At 40.9% G+C, this 20,397-nt stretch overlaps 2 protein-coding genes across 5 annotated transcripts; both read right to left on the reverse strand.

The window, feature by feature from the left end:
* Nucleotides 1-1,410: 1,410 nt before the first annotated feature.
* Nucleotides 1,411-9,579, reverse strand: ACTR8 (actin related protein 8). 3 transcript variants are annotated; one of them, XM_005522123.3, is made up of 13 exons: nucleotides 9,410-9,579; nucleotides 9,086-9,256; nucleotides 8,139-8,249; nucleotides 7,786-7,890; nucleotides 6,965-7,138; nucleotides 6,337-6,430; nucleotides 5,664-5,796; nucleotides 5,181-5,334; nucleotides 4,561-4,656; nucleotides 3,872-4,012; nucleotides 3,191-3,455; nucleotides 2,737-2,900; nucleotides 1,411-2,110 (listed from the first exon to the last, which is right to left on the reverse strand). In XM_005522123.3, exons 1-13 carry the CDS (start codon nucleotides 9,530-9,532, stop codon nucleotides 1,967-1,969), a joined length of 1,875 nt encoding a protein of 624 aa, XP_005522180.1. In that variant the 5' UTR covers nucleotides 9,533-9,579; the 3' UTR covers nucleotides 1,411-1,966. The 3 variants fall into 3 exon arrangements, with proteins under 3 accessions (XP_005522180.1, XP_087918153.1, XP_014107317.1); XM_088062027.1 differs by lacking the exon at nucleotides 9,086-9,256; XM_014251842.2 differs by lacking the exons at nucleotides 9,086-9,256; nucleotides 9,410-9,579 and adding an exon at nucleotides 8,946-9,076.
* A 1,573-nt stretch (nucleotides 9,580-11,152) lies between these two features.
* SELENOK (selenoprotein K) lies at nucleotides 11,153-15,156 on the reverse strand. Of its 2 annotated transcripts, XM_014251541.2 has the most exons (5): nucleotides 15,089-15,156; nucleotides 14,446-14,536; nucleotides 13,643-13,723; nucleotides 12,533-12,625; nucleotides 11,153-11,427 (listed from the first exon to the last, which is right to left on the reverse strand). In XM_014251541.2, exons 1-5 carry the CDS (start codon nucleotides 15,105-15,107, stop codon nucleotides 11,424-11,426), a joined length of 288 nt encoding a protein of 95 aa, XP_014107016.1. In that variant the 5' UTR covers nucleotides 15,108-15,156; the 3' UTR covers nucleotides 11,153-11,423. The 2 variants fall into 2 exon arrangements, with proteins under 2 accessions (XP_014107016.1, XP_005522179.2); XM_005522122.3 differs by lacking the exon at nucleotides 11,153-11,427 and having other exon boundaries at nucleotides 12,529-12,625.
* Nucleotides 15,157-20,397: the final 5,241 nt, after the last annotated feature.

Below are 20,397 nucleotides of genomic sequence, written 5' to 3' on the forward strand. Positions count from 1 at the left end.
AGTTTTTACTTCACTGTAAGAGCTCCTGCAGGTGTCCAGTATTTCATGGGTTTGCGGACTTGGAATTGGTGATGATATCTTATCCCTTTGTTGCCAACTGAATAATGCACATGGCCTTTAAAAAGAAATTTCAAGAATTCTGTGCAGGTGAATTTGTTATTTTTTAATGCATGGATACTTGAATATTTATCATTCTCAAGTCAGTATTCACTGCAAACTAAGCTAAAACTACTCAGTTTTCTGTTGCAAAGTTTATCAGGTGTATTCATGATATGATACCTGAATGTTTGCAAAAATCTGGGAAAAATAAATGCTTTGGTTTTACAGATGTTTGAATGTTAAAATCCTGTTAAGATGTGGATGATTTTGGTCTTAGCTGACTTTATATATACTAGCCTTGGCAAATTTTGCTTTTTGACTTCCTTCTCTTAAGTTTCATGCCTATTAGAGTAATGCTGCACTTCAGGAATTTGTTATTTTTTAGCTCTTGCTCAGGGTAAAACTGAACAAAAAGGGAGATGAGATGATGACTCATGAGACAGCAGGTTGCAGGGGGAGATACATTCCAGTAACATGGGAGGAATTGGCATGGAGCAGGTTCAGACTGATATGCCTTGCTTCTTTCAAAGGAGGGAAGAAAACTCAGTAATCAACAACTCCAATATTGATGATTAATCATTTTGCACTGCTTTTTAGCATACTTTCTATGTACAGACATTGGAAATGATGATTTCAATAATTCTGTCTGCATTTTCTCTAAATTCTATTAAAATACACATAAATGAAACCATAAATACTATATATTGATAAGTACTATTACAACTGACAATAGCTTTTAGAGACTTGTTTTGAAGTGATTTTTTTTCTCTTTCAATCACTTGTTAGAGGATGTGAGTGTTTTCTCCTTGCTGCTCTATTTGTGACTGTCTCATTGCTATGGCAGCTTGTGCCATCTCAGACTGAGGTAAGAGTTCTCACCTTCTTGAGCTTTTGTATTCTGTAGTTTTGCTGCAAGCATCCTTTTAGATAAGGTCATTCAAGACTGCCTTTTAGATATTTTTATATATTTAGATATATACTGCAATAGGAATGCCCTCAAGTTTGTTCAGGAAGCTCTACAGCTTCAATATTTCAGTTCAAACCAGTCCCTGTGCTTTTGAAGGCAGCTGCCCAACCAAACCAGGTTCGGTTGGTGCTGCAGGATGGTTGAGGAGCACAGCCTCGCTGCCCCCAGGTGGAATGAAACTGGAAGATGTGCTAGCTGTATAAAATTGCAGCTAAATCTTTTGGGTGTATTAAATTGACTTTTGTAAAATAGGGAAAAAGGTGGACTTTACAACAAATAATGAAAAGCTAACAAGAGGTTCTGATGGTAAGTACAGGGCAAGAAAAAATTACTCCACTTCCAAATTCTTTGTCTTTCCACTGAATAAAATAATTTATTACATAGTAAAGTACAAACAGTGACTGCAGTTTTAGTTCTTCATTTCTCTTACCATAATGATCACTTATATAACAACTTCATCTCCTGCTAACATTAGAGTAGGAATCAGAATATTACATTAAACCCACAGCTGCACTCTTCAGCTATTGCTTCTGTGTACATGTTTCTGGAATGAACCTTGGCTTAACATCTGTCACATAATATTTTATACCTTAAGTTCCTACATTGTGCAATTTTAATATCCATAACCTGTATAATATAAATATAGTTATTTTGGAGATGACAGTGGTACTCTGTATGCAGAATTCAATGCATACAATTCAAAAGATGATGGGTAGCTGAAGTCAAGCGAATTCAGTTTTTTTACAACACTTCCAGAAAAATCTCAGTTGAAGTTAATACTAATAAAATACAAAATATATATATCAGCAGAAGATCAAGTTGTGTGCACTGGAAAAAAAGGGCATTTGGAGAAAGGGCCCTTCAGTGACATTCCTACAGGTTCCTCTGTAAGCACCTCCGTTACCACACAAACGCAGCTCGCTCCCGTAACATCCTGACACCAAAACGCTGCCACTCCCTCTGGTATATCCATAGCTCCTGAGTTGTGTCCAGACAGGCCAAAACTGCACCCCCTTTCCAGGCAATTAAACGTGGATCCATATCCTAAATTCAAAACACAGATTGCGCACAATCATTTGTCTCATTTTGCATAGTTCTCCAAAGTTGTATCCAACTTTTCCAACAGTATTCACCAGGTAGAATATGGTGGGGTAGGGGAGGAGAAAAGTTTTTCAGTATTATCCAGGAAAAAATAGTGAGATAAAAATATGTAATTGATATTCAAGATGCTTAGAGAAGCCACTTTTTAAGATGCTTTCTAAGCACATCATGAAAATCTTGCCTTCAGTAATGGAGGCTCTGAAATAGAAGTATATTTACAAGTTTTGCCTGATTAATGCCAAATAAAAATTTATCTCAATGCCTGTTTTTCTACTATCTTGATAGTACTAAAAAATAAATTATATACAATTTCTTGCTGAGGAGACAGGTTACCTTCATGGGCCAACACTAACTGCTTCTTTTTGAATAGGGCCTTGAGCTAATAAACACTTCAGTGATCTGTACCAGTCACACTCTTGCTATGCCTTTAACTCCCTGCCTCTAACCAGCCAGTGCTATGTTACAGGCTGAAAGCTCCCTCAAACCTCAGATATTCACCTACTCTGGGATGTTAAAAGAAGATCTTTTTCTTTTACTCTTTCAAAGATTTCAACCAGTTTAATAGTTACCTTAGGCCTTGTGATGACCTCAACATTTTCAACAACTCTTCTGAAAGAAGGTGGCATTTTGTTGAGAATTCGGTGTTGAAGAAACTCTTGAGCTTTATGAAACATAAGGCCTCCTCCCACTACTAAGATGGAGCTGTACATCTTCTTTTTTGTATCATCAGATGCTGGAAGGAATGAATACACAGAAATATATCTGTTTTTTAAAGTTAATATGGCCTGTATTACAATTAATTTAGTGCAAGTCAAACCAGATAGAAACCAATTGCTTCTAAAATTCTTCTATTCCTTGGACATGTAGCTTGAGAAATATCAACAAAGATGCAAGCATAAGAAACAGTGTAGCTACTCTCCCTGTGATAAAACCTAGAGACAAGTCTTTCTTTGGTGGAATATAGGAGTTACATAAATCCACCCTGAGGTGGATTTTACAGATTTGTACAAATGTAATTCTTACCACAGCAGTCAATACTGTGAAGGATGGCTTTGTCCAGGCCCAAGGCTTTGCCTTCAAACTGAGAAATTGCAGTTTTCCTGGACATGTGTGCAGTTAAAGGCTCCTCTGAATCATTGCCAGGTATCATGCAGTCACCCTGGGAAGATCCCAATTCCACTTCTTGCGGGTAGATCCTCTCTGAAATGTCTGAGGATTGACCTCTCAATTCTCCCTCAAATGCACCAGGCTTTGACATAGATTTTCTGTCAGCTGTAGCTTTTGCAGACTTAAAAATGAGAAAACAAGTTGAAATATGAAAAATGCAGAAAGGTTACAGCAGATTACAGAACAGTACAAAGACTTAACTAAGAACCATTGTACGTCCCTTCACCTTTTTGCACAGCAAAGCTAAGCCCTGCATTATTACCTTATTTAATTTTCATTGTAATCCTCATGTTCTAAGTAAGGGCTTATTTTGAACCCCATCAGATTGATCAATTCCATAATATGAAGCCTTATAGGACTTAAAACATGCATACTTCTAATTAAAGAATTGTTTTGGCATCTGTAACTACTTACTTTAAATTTATTCTTTAATACTTCTGACTGAGGTAACAAACTCTGATTTCTGAGATGAACTAATGAGTCCTCATTCCCCAACTAAATGATAGTTAATGAAAAATAAAAACAGCAATCACACACCTGTTCTTGCTTACTTTGTGTGGCCAGCAGGTAATGTTCATCATGAGGATCCTCAGGGTCACCTTGTGACCTGTGCTGCAAAATTGTCATTTTTTGTCCAACAATTCCAAAAGTTGCTGGATAAAACAGAGCCATGGGTGCCTGAAGAGAGAATTGGCATGGTTTTACTACAGTACTCCTTCTTTTGGCATTTACTACTGCTAAAAGAAAAGTCTTGTTTTATTTTTCTCACAATTCAAAATTACATAGCAGTGTTTTTTTTCCAGGTAGTTTGTAAAATACTAAAGTGTCTTCTGTTTTTTATAATTAAAAAAATCCCAACAAATACACAAGTTTTTTTACAGATTTAGCATTGTATGATAAATAAGTACCCAAATGTAGTTTGTTACAAAATACACTAGAAAATTCAGTGGTGAAAAACTTACAAAATTAACATTAATGCTTTGCACTTGAAGGATAATTACCATATTTAAATGAAGCAACAACCATTGTGGCTAAAGCTACTTAGAAAGTCTTGTGCATCCACCAGTGCTGCATTAGGCCCACCTGTCCATATAGGAATTAGTTTTATCTACAGGCAAAGTTTAAGAACAATCCATAAATCACATGGGCTTAATAGCACTGGACTGAGACAAATTGAGGCTCTGAGGCTGAATGCTCAATATACTTGTAATTTAATCAAAAATCACCTGTAATTTTTCATCCCCTAATCGGAACTGGTACAATAAAGCTGGAGAGTCTGGATGCCGAATTTGGAACTCATGGTCTTGTAATCCAGAAATATCCTAAGGTCAGAAACAATGGAAACAAAAGAAAACAGGTATATTTTGTATTTATCAAGCTGCATATCTAACTACAGAAAACAACAAAAAGTAACAAAATTATTTTCCAATTATGGATTTTATTTACCTATTCTTGAGTTTTTTAAAGTCTTTTCTATGTATTAAGATGTGCCAGACAGCTTTCTACATGCCCAAGCCTCTACAATGAGCGTTTTGCAGGAAGAAGAGACCTGCTGGCAGATCTTACAGAACTGAAACTGAAAACCAACAAGAATGCAAATATCAGCTTCTTTCAGTAATAATTTCTTTGTTCTTATCTTTCTATGGTTTGGAAATCCTTTTAGCTAGAGGAAGAATGCACCAAATTACAATCACTTCAAGTCTAAAGCTTCTACAGCTTTTGCCATTATACTCCTGAGTAAAATATTTACAATTAACTTGGACTCACACAAAAGGACTCTCCAGCATAACATTCTGTAAAGGAAAAGAAAATTACTTGGATAACACACAATAATGCCCCTTCTCACCTGATCTAGATGACAAAATGTCTCCTTTAGGTGCTGAAGCAGCAGGCAATCCAACTTATTGGTTAACTGGCAGTCTCTGTATGGGAATCCTGCTCGTTGCATAAGCCAATAAAAACACCTTGACACATCAGATCCTCCATATGCAAGGCACAGCCTAAAGCACGGAGAAACAAAAGCTCTTTTAATGTAGTTGCTGAAATACTGGCTGACTGCAGTGATAGGGAGAAAAATACTAGGAATATTTTAGACATGCTGGGATCATGACTTCCACAGAATTTGGAGAATACAGTATTACTTCTGGATCAGTTGTGCCTGTTCTTTTAAAAATAATTCTTTAAGGTTCACATTGTAACAGTTGACTCTGTTAAATGCCTCAGAGTAAGAAAACCTCTAATTTATAGAAATTTTATCTCCTTTTAAAGGTCAAGTCTTTGGTAAGCAAATAAGTCCATGATTATAATAGTTCTGCACACTCTAAGGTACCTGGTGTTGCGATGGGAAACACCATCTTCTACACAGCAAACACTTGTCTTCTGATCTCCCACATCTACAATACATGCACTGCTTAAACCACTTCCAAAGGTAGCACAGACAGACTCCTGGTGTACAATAATTCCTAGCAAAATGAGAATAAAAAAAATATTAAATTAATGTCAAACTTTACAGTCATGTTGCTGACATTTAAAGGACATTTTAATGTCTTTTAAAGATCTACAAATAGCCTGAGTCTGCACTGAAAGCCTGTATATTTAGTTAAGATGGGGTGGGGGTACTTAGAGATTTATTTTTTTTTTTGCATAAGGCTTTAAAAGTCCTGAAAAAAGTTAAGAGCAAGGTCAAATGATCCTTCCTTTGCAAGATTAAAGGTATTGTCTCCAAATTTTAATTATTTTTTTAATCTGGTAGTGCAGGGTCTTGGCTACCAGATGTACATAAACTGTTTTCCTAATTTTTTTTCAACAAACCAAAATACTTGTTTCAATATTAGCCAACCCTTTTGTCCCTTTAAAAGAGACAGCAGTTATGTAATTGGCAAAAGATGAGGGTGCTAGTCCCAGCTAACCTGGGATTGACATGCAAAAATGTGCTTTAAAAGAAAAAAAAAAAAATCTTTATGCAATTAATCGTTAAGTACTTGCTTCATTATGGTTTTTACCTGAGAAGCCCATCTTCATTAGGATCATATTTACCAGTTCTTTCACGTGTTGTTTATTATAGATGTCTGGAATTAGCAAAATGCATCTGTAGTACTGAAGACAAGAACAGTAAATTAAAGCCAGCTCTCAAATAAAGTTTAATATACAACTTATTAAAAAAAAATCCCAAAATCTTAGGAAAGGCGTAGGCTTTTAATACTTTAAAAAATGTTGTTCAAAGTAAGTGCCAAGAGTCTGTAGCCATTAGAATGTTTAAAAGTACATGAGGCATGAGACAAACATCTATTTGGCAAGGATAAGAAACTATACAAGTATTAGGTAACCCTTCCCCAGGTGCTTCCTTTACAGTCAACAAAAAACCCCAATCAAAGAGTAAGACTATGAAATGACTATCATGGGATTTCTAAACAGCCTTGTAAGAAGTTCTATCAACAGCTTTTGTCTTAAAAACATGGACAAAATTCCAGATGAAGTCTTGGGAACCCTGCTCACTAGCAGAAAGAAGGTATTTATTAGGAAAAGCACCAGTAAGAGGCTACCAATAACAGCAAGTTGCTTCTCTTTTACAATAACACTTAGAGAAATGGATACAGCCCACACCACATAAATGTGCTGTTCACAGCTCACCTTCAGGTCTTTCAGTGGTATTTCCAGGTATTTTTGTATTGCATGTGACCATATAACTTCCAGGTCTGCCAGTACTGCAGTGAGGGAGCCACCAGGTCCTGAATGGAGATTCAGCTGTCCTCTTCTAATGGGCCAATGGATATTATAACAATCTAATGGATTAACATACAGTGCCTGAAAACGAAAGATTTTTCATTGCTTTTCCCAATAAAATAGTATCAAAATGAGTAACAACCGGGAAGAAAAGTATTTCAGAAGCAGATGCAAGAAGGCACTGCAGAGCTCAGACATATATAACAGCAATACAGTGGATTTCTTTGTAACAGGGTTTGATTATAAGCCATTAAAATAAAAAGACAGCAAATTCATCATTGAAATTGTCTGAATGTTCTTACCCACAGCCATCTAGTGCATATAAAGGCATATTCTTCCATGATCTCATATTAGAAACTAAAATAATTTAAACACTTTGAAGCCCACAAATATCAAGTTACTCAGTAGCAATTCCACATAAGTGATACTTTTATCAATTTCTTGCCTTTTCTCTCAATTATACCATATGGGAGAAGTTCTCACCTACTCCCTGCAAAAACCCTGATTTATAGCAGCAAAGGATCCAAGATACTTGTTAAGCAAATGGGGGAAACCCTCTTGTCTTGCTGAATGATAACAAATACTCAGTTACTCCGCAGTAAAGTTTCTCAAGTGTGCTTGGTTAGCTTTCCACTCTTTAAGTACATACCAACTTATAGCAGACTGCAACTGATCAATGGCTGCATTAAAACACATGAAGCCTCAATCAGCAGGAAAATCAATCTTACCTCTTCTCCTACCAAAAATTCGGGATGATTTGATGTGTTTGTCCACTTGGCCCCAGAGCTGTGATCCAAAATGGCAGGCCTCATCTGTCTGTTGTATGACCTGGCCTGAAATGTAAAAAACAAACCAAATCCTGTTGATAAATATTTTACTGGTCACTTTTCATGCATGGAAGGAAATGAAACATGCCTTTGAACCCAGCCCTTGAGGAAACACAAACTTAATTTTCTCACCCTTTCAGTTAGATAACACAACAGCACTTATCCATATTTGGTCTATAAAGGGTACAAAGCCTAGCATCACACCCAAGGGCTGTATGAATGAATAATTTAATAAGACCTTAAGAATGAATTACCTGATCAGGTGACACTGGTATGCGCCTTGCTCCATTCGACATCTTTTTGGACCATATGGCTTGGTCCACCATTTTAAGGCCATTTTGTCTCTGCTCAGTACTTTCAGGTTTCTAAGGAAAACCCCAAATATGCAATGTAAGTACTTTCAAACCACGTCTGTATACTGGTAATACTGAAACTATTAGGAAACAATACAATCATTACTGTGGTTGATAGTACGTAGAAGGGACAGATGTTTGTACAATGCAAAATGGACTTAAGCTCATTTTAAAAGAAACTATTTTTTATGTTGGAGTTCCCAACACCTATTCAAGTCAACTTGAATCTTTTAACTGCCTTTAGTGGCTGCAAGACTTCATCTCTAGCGATGTGCTCAGGCCATTATCTACTTACTCTACAGACATATGAAGTAGGAACAAAAATGTTTAAACAGATCTCAATTATTTAAAGGTGAGGTTTAATATTAGAGAGGTTAATTTGATTTTTACAGATTCAGATTACAAATAAGATTATTATGTATGCTTTTTTAACCAGGCTGGACTAAAATGACTTGCTGTTATCCAAGTCACAAATTAACGAGTAACCAACACATCCACAAACTGAGAAGTCAGATTCTAATCCTACAGCTGGCATTCTATCAGAGGAAACACTGAGTGTGGCACCAGACCACAGCACAGGGAAATCAACACGTACAAACCCTCTACCTATCCATTTTTCAGTTTTAGTTAATTGCAAACAAATAAAATAAAACAAAACCCAAGGAGACTGGTGCAAGGCTACTGACTTAAGTAGGTGGCATCTACAACCCTTAAAGGGGTGAAAAAAAGTTTTGCAGGAGGCGTATTGTCTTCCGGTAAAACACGAAGGATGAGGGACTGCACAGCAAACCGAACGGCCCCGAACAGGCGCTGGCCCCGCGGATTCCGGCGCGGCGGGGCCCGCTTACATTGAGGCCGTCCCTGAGGAGCCAGCTGTCCCTGTAGGCCGCCTGGCCCTGCTGCTTGTGCCGCCGCGCGATCACGTGCGGGATGCCCGCGGGCAGCGTGTCCGTGGCCCGCCCGAGCCGCAGGGTGGTGGAGCCGGGGTGGATCACCACGATGAAGTTGCTCTGTATTTGCTGAAAGCAGCACAACGCGCACGGAGTCAGACCGAGTCCCCGCGACCACCCGGACCCCCCTCCGCAGGCCTTTAAAAGGCCGAGCCCGGGCCGGGCCCGCCCCGGCAGGGGGGGAGCAGCGCCCGAGCAGCCGCGCTCGGCTCCGGGCCTCACCTCCTGCAGGGACTCGGGCACGGCGGCGGGGACGATGGGCCGCTTCACGCCGCGCTGCTCGCGCTCCCGGTCGCGCTCCTTGTCCTTGCCGTTCTCCGCCTCGCCTTTCTCCGCCTGGGTCATGCTCCGGCCGGGCGGAAGCCGCGGCTGCCGGGCCCCAGCGGCGCCGAGCCCGGCGCGGGGCGGAAGCGGGCGGGCCCTGGCCCGGCACCGCCCCTCGAGCAGGTACCGAAGGGGGCTCGGCGGCTCCTGGACGCTGCCCGGGATGGCCCCGCTTGTAGCGGAGTGCGGGGCTCCTGCCCCGGCGCTGAGGAGCCCAGCAGCCGCACAGGGAGCCTGGGGAGCAGCCCCGCCGCTGCCGCGGGTTTGGTGGAGCCCAGCCAAAGTCTGTCAGCTGGGCTGGTACTGCTGGTGGGGCTGCAGGAGGGGGATACGGCCCTCCTACAGCTTAAAATACTCTATTACAAAGGCTGTAGTACAGCTGTTGTACGTGGTACCGCTGTAAAGGGCTAACGATGACCGGCATTCCTGTTTGTGGGCAGCGAGTTCCTTTATGAACTGTGCAGATAGGATGTTTGAAGCTGGGGGAGATGTGGGTTTTAAAGGCTGGAAGTTGCTGGCACACAGCCAAGCGCGAATTCAGTTCAGGTAGGCCGGGGTGCAGCTGCAGTTGGAGCTGCTCGTTGAGCTCGGGGCCGCAGGAGCCCCCGGTGAGGCCGAGAGCTGGCAGCCCTTGGCACAGCCAGGGCAGGGAACCCAGGCACGGGAGCAGCCCATGACCCCCAGAGTCTGCCATGCTTACACTGAGGGTTTAAAAGCCCTGGGATTCCTTTGTTCGGGGTCCTTCCTCAGAGGCACCGTCGCTGTTATTTATTTATTGTGCCAAGATTAAATTATTTTAAGGATCTGGACTGAGACTCTGCTTTGGGAAACCTGGTCTGACTGTGTGTATGGTGTGTGTAGGGAGTCAAGCAGCCAAGTTCAGATCTCAGCTTACTGGGTGTGGATGTAGCTGCCAGAGAGGTGCCTGGATGGTCAGACAGGAACGTTTCCTTAACAAGAAATTATTAAGGAGGCTTAAGTAAAAAATTTGCAGTGGCACTATATGGAAAATAATTCAATCTGGGCTCTTGTCAGCTAATTTTTTCTCAAATAGATGCAGCCCTCTTTAAGCAAAAAAAAACCCCAAACCCCATAAATCCCAAATGAACTCCATGAACACTGAGAAACTCCCATCCTGAAAACAGGTATATTAGATAAAAGATAGTTCCCATTTGAAAGAAAATAACTATTCTGGGATAGCTGTCAGGATTTGAGTTGACCTCTTTTTTCTTCATGTAATAAAAACAATACTTAATTTTATTTTAAAAAACTCTCAAAATTTGTACAGTAAATTTGTTTACACATTTCAGTAAGTTTATAGTAGGGAATGAAGCTGTTTCAAGAGGTGTTTCTGTTATAAAACCCATTATGTGCCTTAGTGAAGCAAGGGTTGTAAACAAAGTAATTTGTTAACTGCATTTTTGAAGTGCTTTTAGAGTATTATTAATATGATGAAAATACAGCAAAGTACAGGGTGTTCGTCCCGAGAGAGTGAATACAAAACCTCTTACGAAGTGCTGCTTTGGCTCTTGAGGGACCATCTGTATCAACTATAAATATGTATTTTTTCTCATCTGAATAGCAGAAGGCTCATTATACTTCAGATTTTTTCAGTTTCTAAAAATTATGAGAAAATCAGCCTTGTGACAAGCCAAATATAATTTACTTAGTACTTTGCAACTACAGTAAAATGTTCAGAAACTATACAAAGACTTTAGACAGTAAACATGTATTTAATGAAACTGTGGTTCAGTTACACCGGATCCTTGAAGAAGGAGTTCCCAGTACAACTTCATTAACCTGCTTCTATCACAGAACAGTTTCCAGTCAGGCATACACATCCCCATTTGGTCCACCACTAACTCTTCATCTGGTAGATGTGTATGCTTATGCCTGCCTCTTCAGCAGGCGTTTACCTGAAAGATAAAGTAATAACACTACATTTAAAGAGGCCTTTCTTTGTGAGATAAAATTAAGTAAAACATTTAAAATAATATTGTTTTTAATTTAGCTAAATGTGACATGCTAAAGACTTGCTTACTTTATTTCTGAGCATTGCTGTGATTACACAAAAGCTATCTCCAAAGTCTTTGCTGGCCTTGTGTCTACTCAACAAGAAAAAAACCTCACAATGTCCCAGGGTTTTTCTCCCACTGGGAAGAAGCTTATCCTTGCTCTAGTGAACTGAAATACTGGTGTATGTGTTTCCTGGGATATGAACTTTTTCCTACAAGGTTTATAGGTATTAACCATCTACATGGGGATTTTTTTTCATAGTAACTTTTATTATAGTAACAATGGGAGTGACTGATGAAAAACACGGATTGTTTACTTAAGTGTTAAATTAAACCATACTGTAAATACACTCAGTGTCAGCTGTAACTCATAGCAGCCAAACTGATTGTTAAACAGAATTAAATGATCAGGCAGCTGTAAAAAATTTAAAACCTTTTTTACCTTTATTTTTAAGAAATTCTGATTTTTACACTTTAGTGGAATTCAAGATTGGTGTGGCTGCATCATTGTAACAGGGGAAAAACCCCATTTTTACTGTCTTGTAAAAACTTGATTTTTTCTTTCTTTTCTGTTGAGAAATATCAACTTTAACAAAACCCCTCACGTATCATAGAACTATTAGAAATGCAAGAAAAAGCAAAAAATGCATTTTCTAACAATCTGATCTTTAAGTTAGCAGCCAAAAAAGATGAGAAGCTATGAATAACTTATCAGCTGTGCTAAAAAATCTTTGCCACACTTTATCAACTTCTGTGCAAGTAAAACTGAAAGCCCACCATTCCTAAACCAAAATCCTTTTTAACATCCCTTCCCCCTGCTTTTTCTCCCCTTGTACTGGAAGTATATTTAATTCTTTGATTATTGAATAATTTTGATTATTTTCCTGTTTTGGTAACTTCTGCAGCAGGAAGACAAAACACTCCATTCTACCTTAACCCTGAATTAACACTGCTATCAAAAAAACCCCAAACCCTGCAAAGCAGGATACAGCAGATTTGGAATTACCTTCCTCATCCACCTCCAGCCATTGGTGGTGGACTTGGGCCTCCACCCCAGTGATTTATTCGGCCCATCCTACGGCGAGGATGTGCTGGAGGCCTGAAAAGAAAGGAATTCTATTGTCATTAAACTTTTCAACTAAAAATACAGTAACACCATCTTTGAATGTCAGTAGTGAGAAAGTCTGAACCTCTGAAAAGTTGAGTTTCACCTGAGAAGCTGTAAGAAAACCCCAGCCCCACTTTCACAAAAATCCTCTCCTGTTTCATTACTGCTGTGTGATGTGAGAAAGCTACAGATCACTGATGCTTTTACACAGTCCTACCAAACACTTAGGCTGTGGTGTTCATAGGAATTATACCCCTGTAACAGTATTTTGTTTTATCTGTAGGTAATGTAATACAAGAAATTACTACACTAATGCAAGTCAAATGCTGAATATAAACATGTCTAAGAAAAGAATCTTAACAAAGGTATATCTTGTCTCCTAGGCAGGCTTCAAAAATATTTTCAGAGAGGTGTTAGCCTGTACTGCTATTGCAGCTGTCCAGAGCTGGGTATCATTACCAACACTAGTGCAGGTAACTGTGAGGTCCCTCCGCCCAGAAAGGCAAAGATTTATTTTCAGATAAGCACTATTAAAGTGAGAGGTGAGGCTTTAAAGCCTGGGAAGTGTGAATTCCATTCCTCTGCCTCAGGAGATGGACCCCTTGTAGGGTGCCAGCCCAGGGGTTCTGATTGGGTTTGAGCCCCTGGGGTTTCTCCCTTACACTGTCCGTATTAGACCCAGACCTTAAACTCCGCCCTGGGTTCTGTCCCACAAAACCCATCACCCTGCTTCTGTTCAGCGCCCTCTGTCTCTGGATCTAAGCTGAATTTGTTCCTATGTTGAATAAATGGTTTCTTGAGCAAAAGCCTGTCTTGCTGGAGTCTCATGTCAGTCACTGGAACTGTAGTCTCCCTGGACATGATCCTGCAGCCCTGGAACACTACAGATAACCATTTTGGCCTTCCTGGACAAACCAATTCAATGCAAATCACAACTGTAATCTACTCAGATTCATGTCACTTCACTAAGATAGGGGAAAAAACTGGTGTGAATATGAAAAAAAATACCCTCTTCCATCATGGTATCCTGAATAGGAGGAAGACGTGTAGCCTCTTCTTCTCAAATCTGGTTGAATAATGCTCTGGAAACTGAAAAATTAAAACAAGGGTTAGGTGAATTAATAGCTACACGTAGTTTTTTAACTTTTTATTTGGAAGATAAGAAATGGCCTGAAAAACAGTAAGTAGTGTTCAGGAATGAAAAGTGTATCTTGTCATGGTCACTATTGTTTAAATCTTGGCAATTTGTCTTCTACATATGAAACTAAAACCTGAAATAATTCCAAATTACAGTGAATCTTAAACTATAAAACCTAGTTTTCTTGTTAATCTGTAAGAAATGCATAAATGTGCAACTGAAACCACTAAGAACTGTTGAATACATCACATGAACTTTCTGTTTGTTACCTGGCTTTGATCTGGGGCCACAAGTTTGTGTTTACTGCTGTGTGATTAATTTTACGTAGTCAGAATCTATTGTCACTGGTAGAAATTATCCAAACAGCAAAATTATTTCATCAGCTAGTATATGCTTTTTACAAGAGTGTGTATTTTCTTTTTGGAGTATCAAAATAGATGAAATGTAAGAAAACTCATTTGAACTACCAATAAATTAGTGTCACTTTTCATTCACTTTAAGTATACTGTGCTTAATAAACAAATCCACATAGTTGTAGTAAAGCATTTATACATATGGAATTCTAGAAAGTAAATACAACATTTTTATTGTTGTGTTACTGATAGCATGGTGTAACTCCCACAAGATGTCAAATCTAAAATGAAGTTCACCAAAAGAATTAACTTCTACTTACAACAGAACCACAAAATCTGCTATTGACCAGAAGAAATCTGTTATAGATGACAAACTCCAGGGAGCCCGACTCCGGTTATCCAAAACTTGTCCTGTAACGTATCCAGATACAAAACATCCGGTGACGTTCAGTGTGTATACTATACAGTATATTACACAAACCCAGATCTGCTAAGTCCAGGGTTTGCAGCTGGGACAGTGAAACTGCACTTCATGACAGCGAGTTTCATTTCCTGCAGGTTACTGCCCAAGTACTTGAACTAAAGGGATCAGCACCGTCACAGGGGCTCCGCGTCCAGGAAACCTACAGGAAGCAGCAGCGCAGTGTCCGATTCCCCGCGAAAGAGTAACGTGCTGCCCTGTGCCGCTCCCGGTGTCTGCAGCACGCACTCGGACTCGTCAAAGTCCCTAAACCCGCTTTAGAAGCAAACAAGGCTCGGCCGCAGGGCAGCGGGGGGTGACGCGACACCGGCAGCGGGCGGACCCTGCCGGGCTGTCCCGGCTGCGGCGGCTCTGGGGGGCCGCGTTCTGCGCAGCGCGGGCCCGGGCCGCCCCCGGCCGCTGGCCTGCCCCCGGCCCGGCCCCTCACCTCTGGAATCGCACACCGCGGCCGCCCCGGCCCCCCGGGCGCCCCGGCCCCTCACCGTTGGAGATGTACACCATGGCTGCCCGCCGGCCCGGCCCGGCCCGCCCCTGCGCCTGCGCGCCCGCCGCGCGCATGGGCAGCGCGCTGGTGACGGCGGCGGCCGCCGGGCGGCGCTTGGCTCCGCGCTCCCCCGCCACAGGGCACAGCCGGGCAGGCCCCGAGACTGACGGGGATATGTTATCCGCTCAGGACCTCCTGCTATCCGGGGGTCCGTGTCAGCGGCCCTGTTACTAACGAGTGTTCCCTCGGCACCGCGGTTAGCGGGGAATCGCGCTCTGCACCCGGGGTGACCCCTGTGCAGCCGCTGTTATAACGAGGTTCCTGTCAGCGCCCTGCACCGCGGCCCCCTCAGCAGCCGCGGCGGGGCCCGCCTCGGGCCGGACGGCTCCTCCCTCCCAGCCGGCGGGTCCGCTACACCCTAAAATGGATTTATTTTAGGGGTTCCAGAGCTTCTCTGCCGCCTTTAGTAATAGTAACGGGAGTTGGAATAGTCTGTCCGGCTTTCATAAAAACTCGCGTCCCTAGTTGCCTTCTGCAGTAATGATAGAAATATGACCAAGTGCAGAGATGATTTAACACTTCTCTCCAAAGGGAGCTTCTGTTTAATGACAAGTATGTGGCTATGCATATTCACATTATGTTCGTGGGACTGTTCAACTCTAAGTCGGGCTTTTGTTTTAATTTATTTGATTTTTATAAAAACCTTGCCCTGCAAATAGTGGCTTGCATTCCTTTTCTAGGAGAACACATGCTTGTAAAATTTGGGGTAATTATACCGCTTTATAGGCAAATTCAATATAACACCTTCTCTCTCTTAGTTTTTAAGCTAAACTAATAGAGAAGGGATGTTTAATTCTGATGTGAAACAGCGGTAAAAAAATTTATGTAAAAATGCTTTCATCCTTCCTTTGCAATAGCTGTATTTTCTTAGTGATGATGAGGTAAAATCCTTTGCTAAGAGGGGCATAACAGAAGAATGTTTTCTGAAGTTCAAATTGTAATACAGTGTCTCTGACAGTGCAGCTGTTCCCCCGGTAAAGAAATTGTTTGCAACTGACAGGTGTTTATAAATGTGACCCCTCATGCATCTGAAGATTGCTTTATTGCAGGGCCTTCTTAACAACTTTAACAATTATAACCCATATCCCACATGCTAGAGCATGTAGTGTGTTTCTGTTATCTGTAAAAGCTGTCTTAACTGTTCAGCGTACATTGGACTGTCTGATTTTGGTGATAGCTTGGTTGTAAATACATTCGAAAGAGGGCAAAAAGCTTTAGCACACTGATGCTGTGGAGCTGCTTGTAGATAGCAGGAACATCCTTATCAGCCACCTGGTGGGAGAGGTATGGGCTGTTTGACTGAGGAAACTCCTACATGAAAAGTGGGAAGGAAGCTGGGAAGACTTGCATTCCAACAAGGTGCTACTGTTTGTCATTTATCTTTATTTTTGTGTCTGAGGAGACTACAACACAAAATAGATGCTGGAATCCTCTGTCCTCACTGATGTGATATCCCTGAAAATATGTGCAGCTGGGGTATCCCAGTGCTGTTTCCTGCTGGATGTGCATTTACACTGATGACTGAGCAAGTAGAAGTGTTTCTTCTTGATTCATATTTGCTTTGCTGTGTGTTTGGAGCTTTGTGCCTGCATTTGGAGCCTTTTAATGGGCACTTGAATGTGCCATTGCTGTGGCAGGAGTGGATTCCCCCTGATGAAGCAAGGCTGAGATTGCACAGCAGCTGGAGCTCTCCTGCAGCGTGGGCATGGAGTGATCAGCTGTGCTGTGCACACTGAGGGCTGGCAGGTGGCAAAGATGTCGTGTGGATATGCAGTTCTGGAATCAACAGATTTCAGCAAATGAAACCCTGTTTTTCCTGTCTGTGCAGCAGTAATGGCCAGTGATTTCCTAATGGCCGGCAGTTTCCTCATCAGTGGAAACTGTGTAGAACTGCATATGACAAAATTAACAGAAATTTTGAGAATTTCACTTACTGCATTGGAAAGGGTGATGCAAATAAGGTGACAAATTGAAGAAAGCTCTATCTATTGCTAGAGGCATCTCTGATACTCGATACACACTTTTAGCTGTTAAACTTCAACTGCTTGACTTAACAGCCAAGGTAAAAATAGCACCTAGGATACTTTGCAGAAGTAGGTGGATGAAGCCAATTCCATAATCTATTTGGTGAATAAAATGGTGATAACTGGAACGTTGTTCTAAAGAGCTTTTATGGTTCTGTTGTATTAATATCAGTTTCTTGTCTTCCAATGGAATATGTTTGTGCAACCAAAACACTTTTGAATGGGTGCAAACTGTATAGGTATTTTAAAAGCATGTGGTTGTTGAAGATGGCATGGACTCACACTGGCAAAGTTGATGCAGGACTATATTCCATGTAAGGAACCCCATGCTAGAGGAGGGAATGACTCTTTGAGCAGTGGCTGAAACAACCTGTAATGAACTAACCATCAGCCCCATTCCCTGTCTCCCTGTGCTGCTGGGGACAGGAGACAGAACTTGGGAAGGAGAGAGGAGTAGGAGGAAGGTAGTTTTAAGGTTTATTTTACTTCTCATTATCCTGCTCTGACTTGTAAACAATAAATTCAATTAATATGCTGAATTTGAGTTTGTCTTGCCTGTGATGGTATTTGGTGAGTAATCTCTCTCCTGGACTGTAAAGCATGAACCTTTCATTATATTTTCTCTCCCCTATCCACTTGTGAAGAGGAGTGAAAAACTGGCTTTGATGGGTGCCTGGTGTCCAGCCCACCACACAGAGTGAATTGGAGAAGTGTTGTGTAATATCTGGTTGTGGAACACGCACCTCCTAACAGATTAACTTGTATCCAAAAAATCACATTTGCTTCTGTCATTATCACATGATAGAGGACCCTAAAGATACTGATTTTTAAATGCAAGTGACACTCTTTATTATCCTATTTTCTGCATTTTCCACTTTTTTCTCATTTAATGCAATCCATTGCATTATACTTTATAATCTAAAATATAACGTACATGGGCTCAGTGCTATCAAAGGCAGAACTAGCCCCCAGTAAGAAATTGGATATAAACTTGAATATTTTGTTCATTTTCATCAGACTGCATGACAAAACCATGGTTTCAGTTCTTTATGATCATATTGTCATGACTTTCAATATTCTTCCTTTATGCCTGACTTAAATGGGTTTTAAATTCAGAAGGAGCAAATTCAGAAGAATTTCCAGTAACTTCTTTATGTTGAAAATGAATTGCAATTGAATTATCCTGTTTTTCATGCTTAAGGAAGCAGAAAAGCCTACCTGTAAAGAATTCTGAAGTGCTAATTTTATTCATCAATAACTACAGTAAAAATTAAAGTTCTCCAGCAATCTAGTCAATGTGAAGCTGAGCTTCAGTGGTAGAGAAAAAGAGTGCAAGCCAGACTAAGTAGTGACATGATAAAATTTCTTGAGTTCTTCCATAAAGTAATATGTTGATTCTAATTGCTGCATTAAAAAAAAAAAGGGACCTTATAGTGCTATTGAAGAAGATAGTAAAAGTGCATTTCTGTTAGAAGCAAAGGCAGTAATCTATATATTTTATATATATTATATACCACCTATCTATATAGGCTGAAAAAATAAATAATAGGAGAGTTGAAATATATAAACATGTAAATGGATTAAATTTTTGATTTTCTTTGGTAACAGAAACATTTGATGACAGTGAAAATTAGTGGGTGCTAACAGGTATCTTTATAGTCTCCTGACAGAAAAGCACTTCCATGCAGAAGGAGGTTGTTCTTCCCACAAACCCCGCCCCCCCCCCCCCCCCCCAAAACCTGATCAGACTGTTTTTCTTGAAAAAGACTTTAGAATGAAGCATTTTTATACTTTTCTTTCATGGTAGGATTCTCACATTCTAGGTTGCTGTCAAAACTAAATTTCTTTTTGGAAGAAGTAGACATGAATTTAAGGAAATACATTTTTTCCTTAGGCATTGGATTCCTTCAGTTTTCTTGTCCTTGGACAAAAAAAAAAAAAAAATCTATGAGAATCAAGAGAAGTTGGATACTTTTGACTAAGAACAGTGTTTAAATTTGTGCTTTAGAACCAGTCAGGGATATAAGCAATCACCTCTGAGTCTCCAAGTAGGAATTAAGCTGAGATGTTTGAGTAAGTAGCTTATTCTCATATTCCAGCTGGTATCTCTTGAGCTTTTCTTTGAAGTGTTTGACAGCAGGTACTGAAAAGAGCTACAGCAAAGCATTTTATGCCTGGAACCCCTTTCAAAGACTTTCCAGTCATCCTTGCTGCTTTCTGCTTACCCTCCTGCTGTGGATCTGCAGCCTTTCTGTGCATATTAGAGGGAGTCGTTGGGCTGCAAGATTTGCTTCTCTCTGTGTGTGTTCCAGCTTCATGTCTCCCATTAGTAACAGAGGTTTTCACAGTCTGTCTCGGCAGTGTTTGTCTAACTCATTTCTAAGGCAAGGTAATCCTGTCCTGCACTGTCCCACTGTGACATGGTCTTGCAGAGAGCCAGTGAAGACCAGTTCATTGTGAGGATGAAGACAGGCACCGGCATGAGCATGCAAGGATGTTAACAAGCAGGTCTCATGGCTGCTTTCCTTACGAAGGATATACCCCAATCCAACTTATTGCAGTCCAGTTGTTTTGGCAGCATTTATTTCCTGAAGCTCGCTAAGTGATGTTGGGTATCACTTGTGTAATGCTTTAGGTGGGTGTGACTCGTGGAGAAGGTGCTTCTGAGCAATTCCCACCTGCACCGTGACCCCGGGGGCCGGGATCTGCTGCTGACCCAGCACAGCTCACGCGTTCCCGACAGGTAACAGGGAGAGGGGCTCCGGGTCCGGCTCTTCACCTGGCTGCCAGAGGAAAGGACAAGGGTGCCAGACTTGAGGCAGCTGCTTTTGTTTGTCGTGCAGAAAATCTGCAGGGGTGTAGCAGCGAGGTTAGCAGGAGACAGTCGGCGATGAAGTTCTGTGTTTAATTGGCTGTTTTCTTCTCTTGAAGACCCGTCCTGCACCCTTTAAACCTTTCATAATTTTAAGTCATTAAGGAGAGAGCAATGGTAAAGATTGTTTCTCTGGGATGATACTTTCACCCTGTAACATAATCCTTTATGTTACAAGGCTTTCTTCCTGGCTGTTAGCCAGGTACACGAATCACTGTAGCCTTAATCAAAGGAAAGAGAACTAAAATGGTGTAAGAGAACCTTCCAAAAAATTGAATTCACAGTAGAATACAATGGTTTATTAGGCTGATAGACTTTAAAAAGTGCTTGTTTCCAGATTCCCCTTTTGAA

The sequence above is a fragment of the Pseudopodoces humilis genome, chromosome 13 (assembly GCF_049639895.1).
Source record: "Pseudopodoces humilis isolate 2021_Gansu_Grassland_sample_001 chromosome 13, ASM4963989v1, whole genome shotgun sequence".
Taxonomy (NCBI): Eukaryota; Metazoa; Chordata; class Aves; order Passeriformes; family Paridae; genus Pseudopodoces; species Pseudopodoces humilis.

Bases quoted from the DNA above. Each gene is read 5' to 3' on its own strand.
- ACTR8 (XM_005522123.3), bottom strand. From the start codon at position 9,532: ATGACCCAGGCGGAGAAAGGCGAGGCGGAGAACGGCAAGGACAAGGAG. The intron at 4,657-5,180 runs GTGAGAAGGGGC...TTCTGACCTTAG, and splicing joins CATTTTGTCATCTAGATCAG to GATATTTCTGGATTACAAGA. The intron at 4,013-4,560 runs GTGATTTTTGAT...TTCTCTCTTCAG, and splicing joins TAGGGGATGAAAAATTACAG to GCACCCATGGCTCTGTTTTA.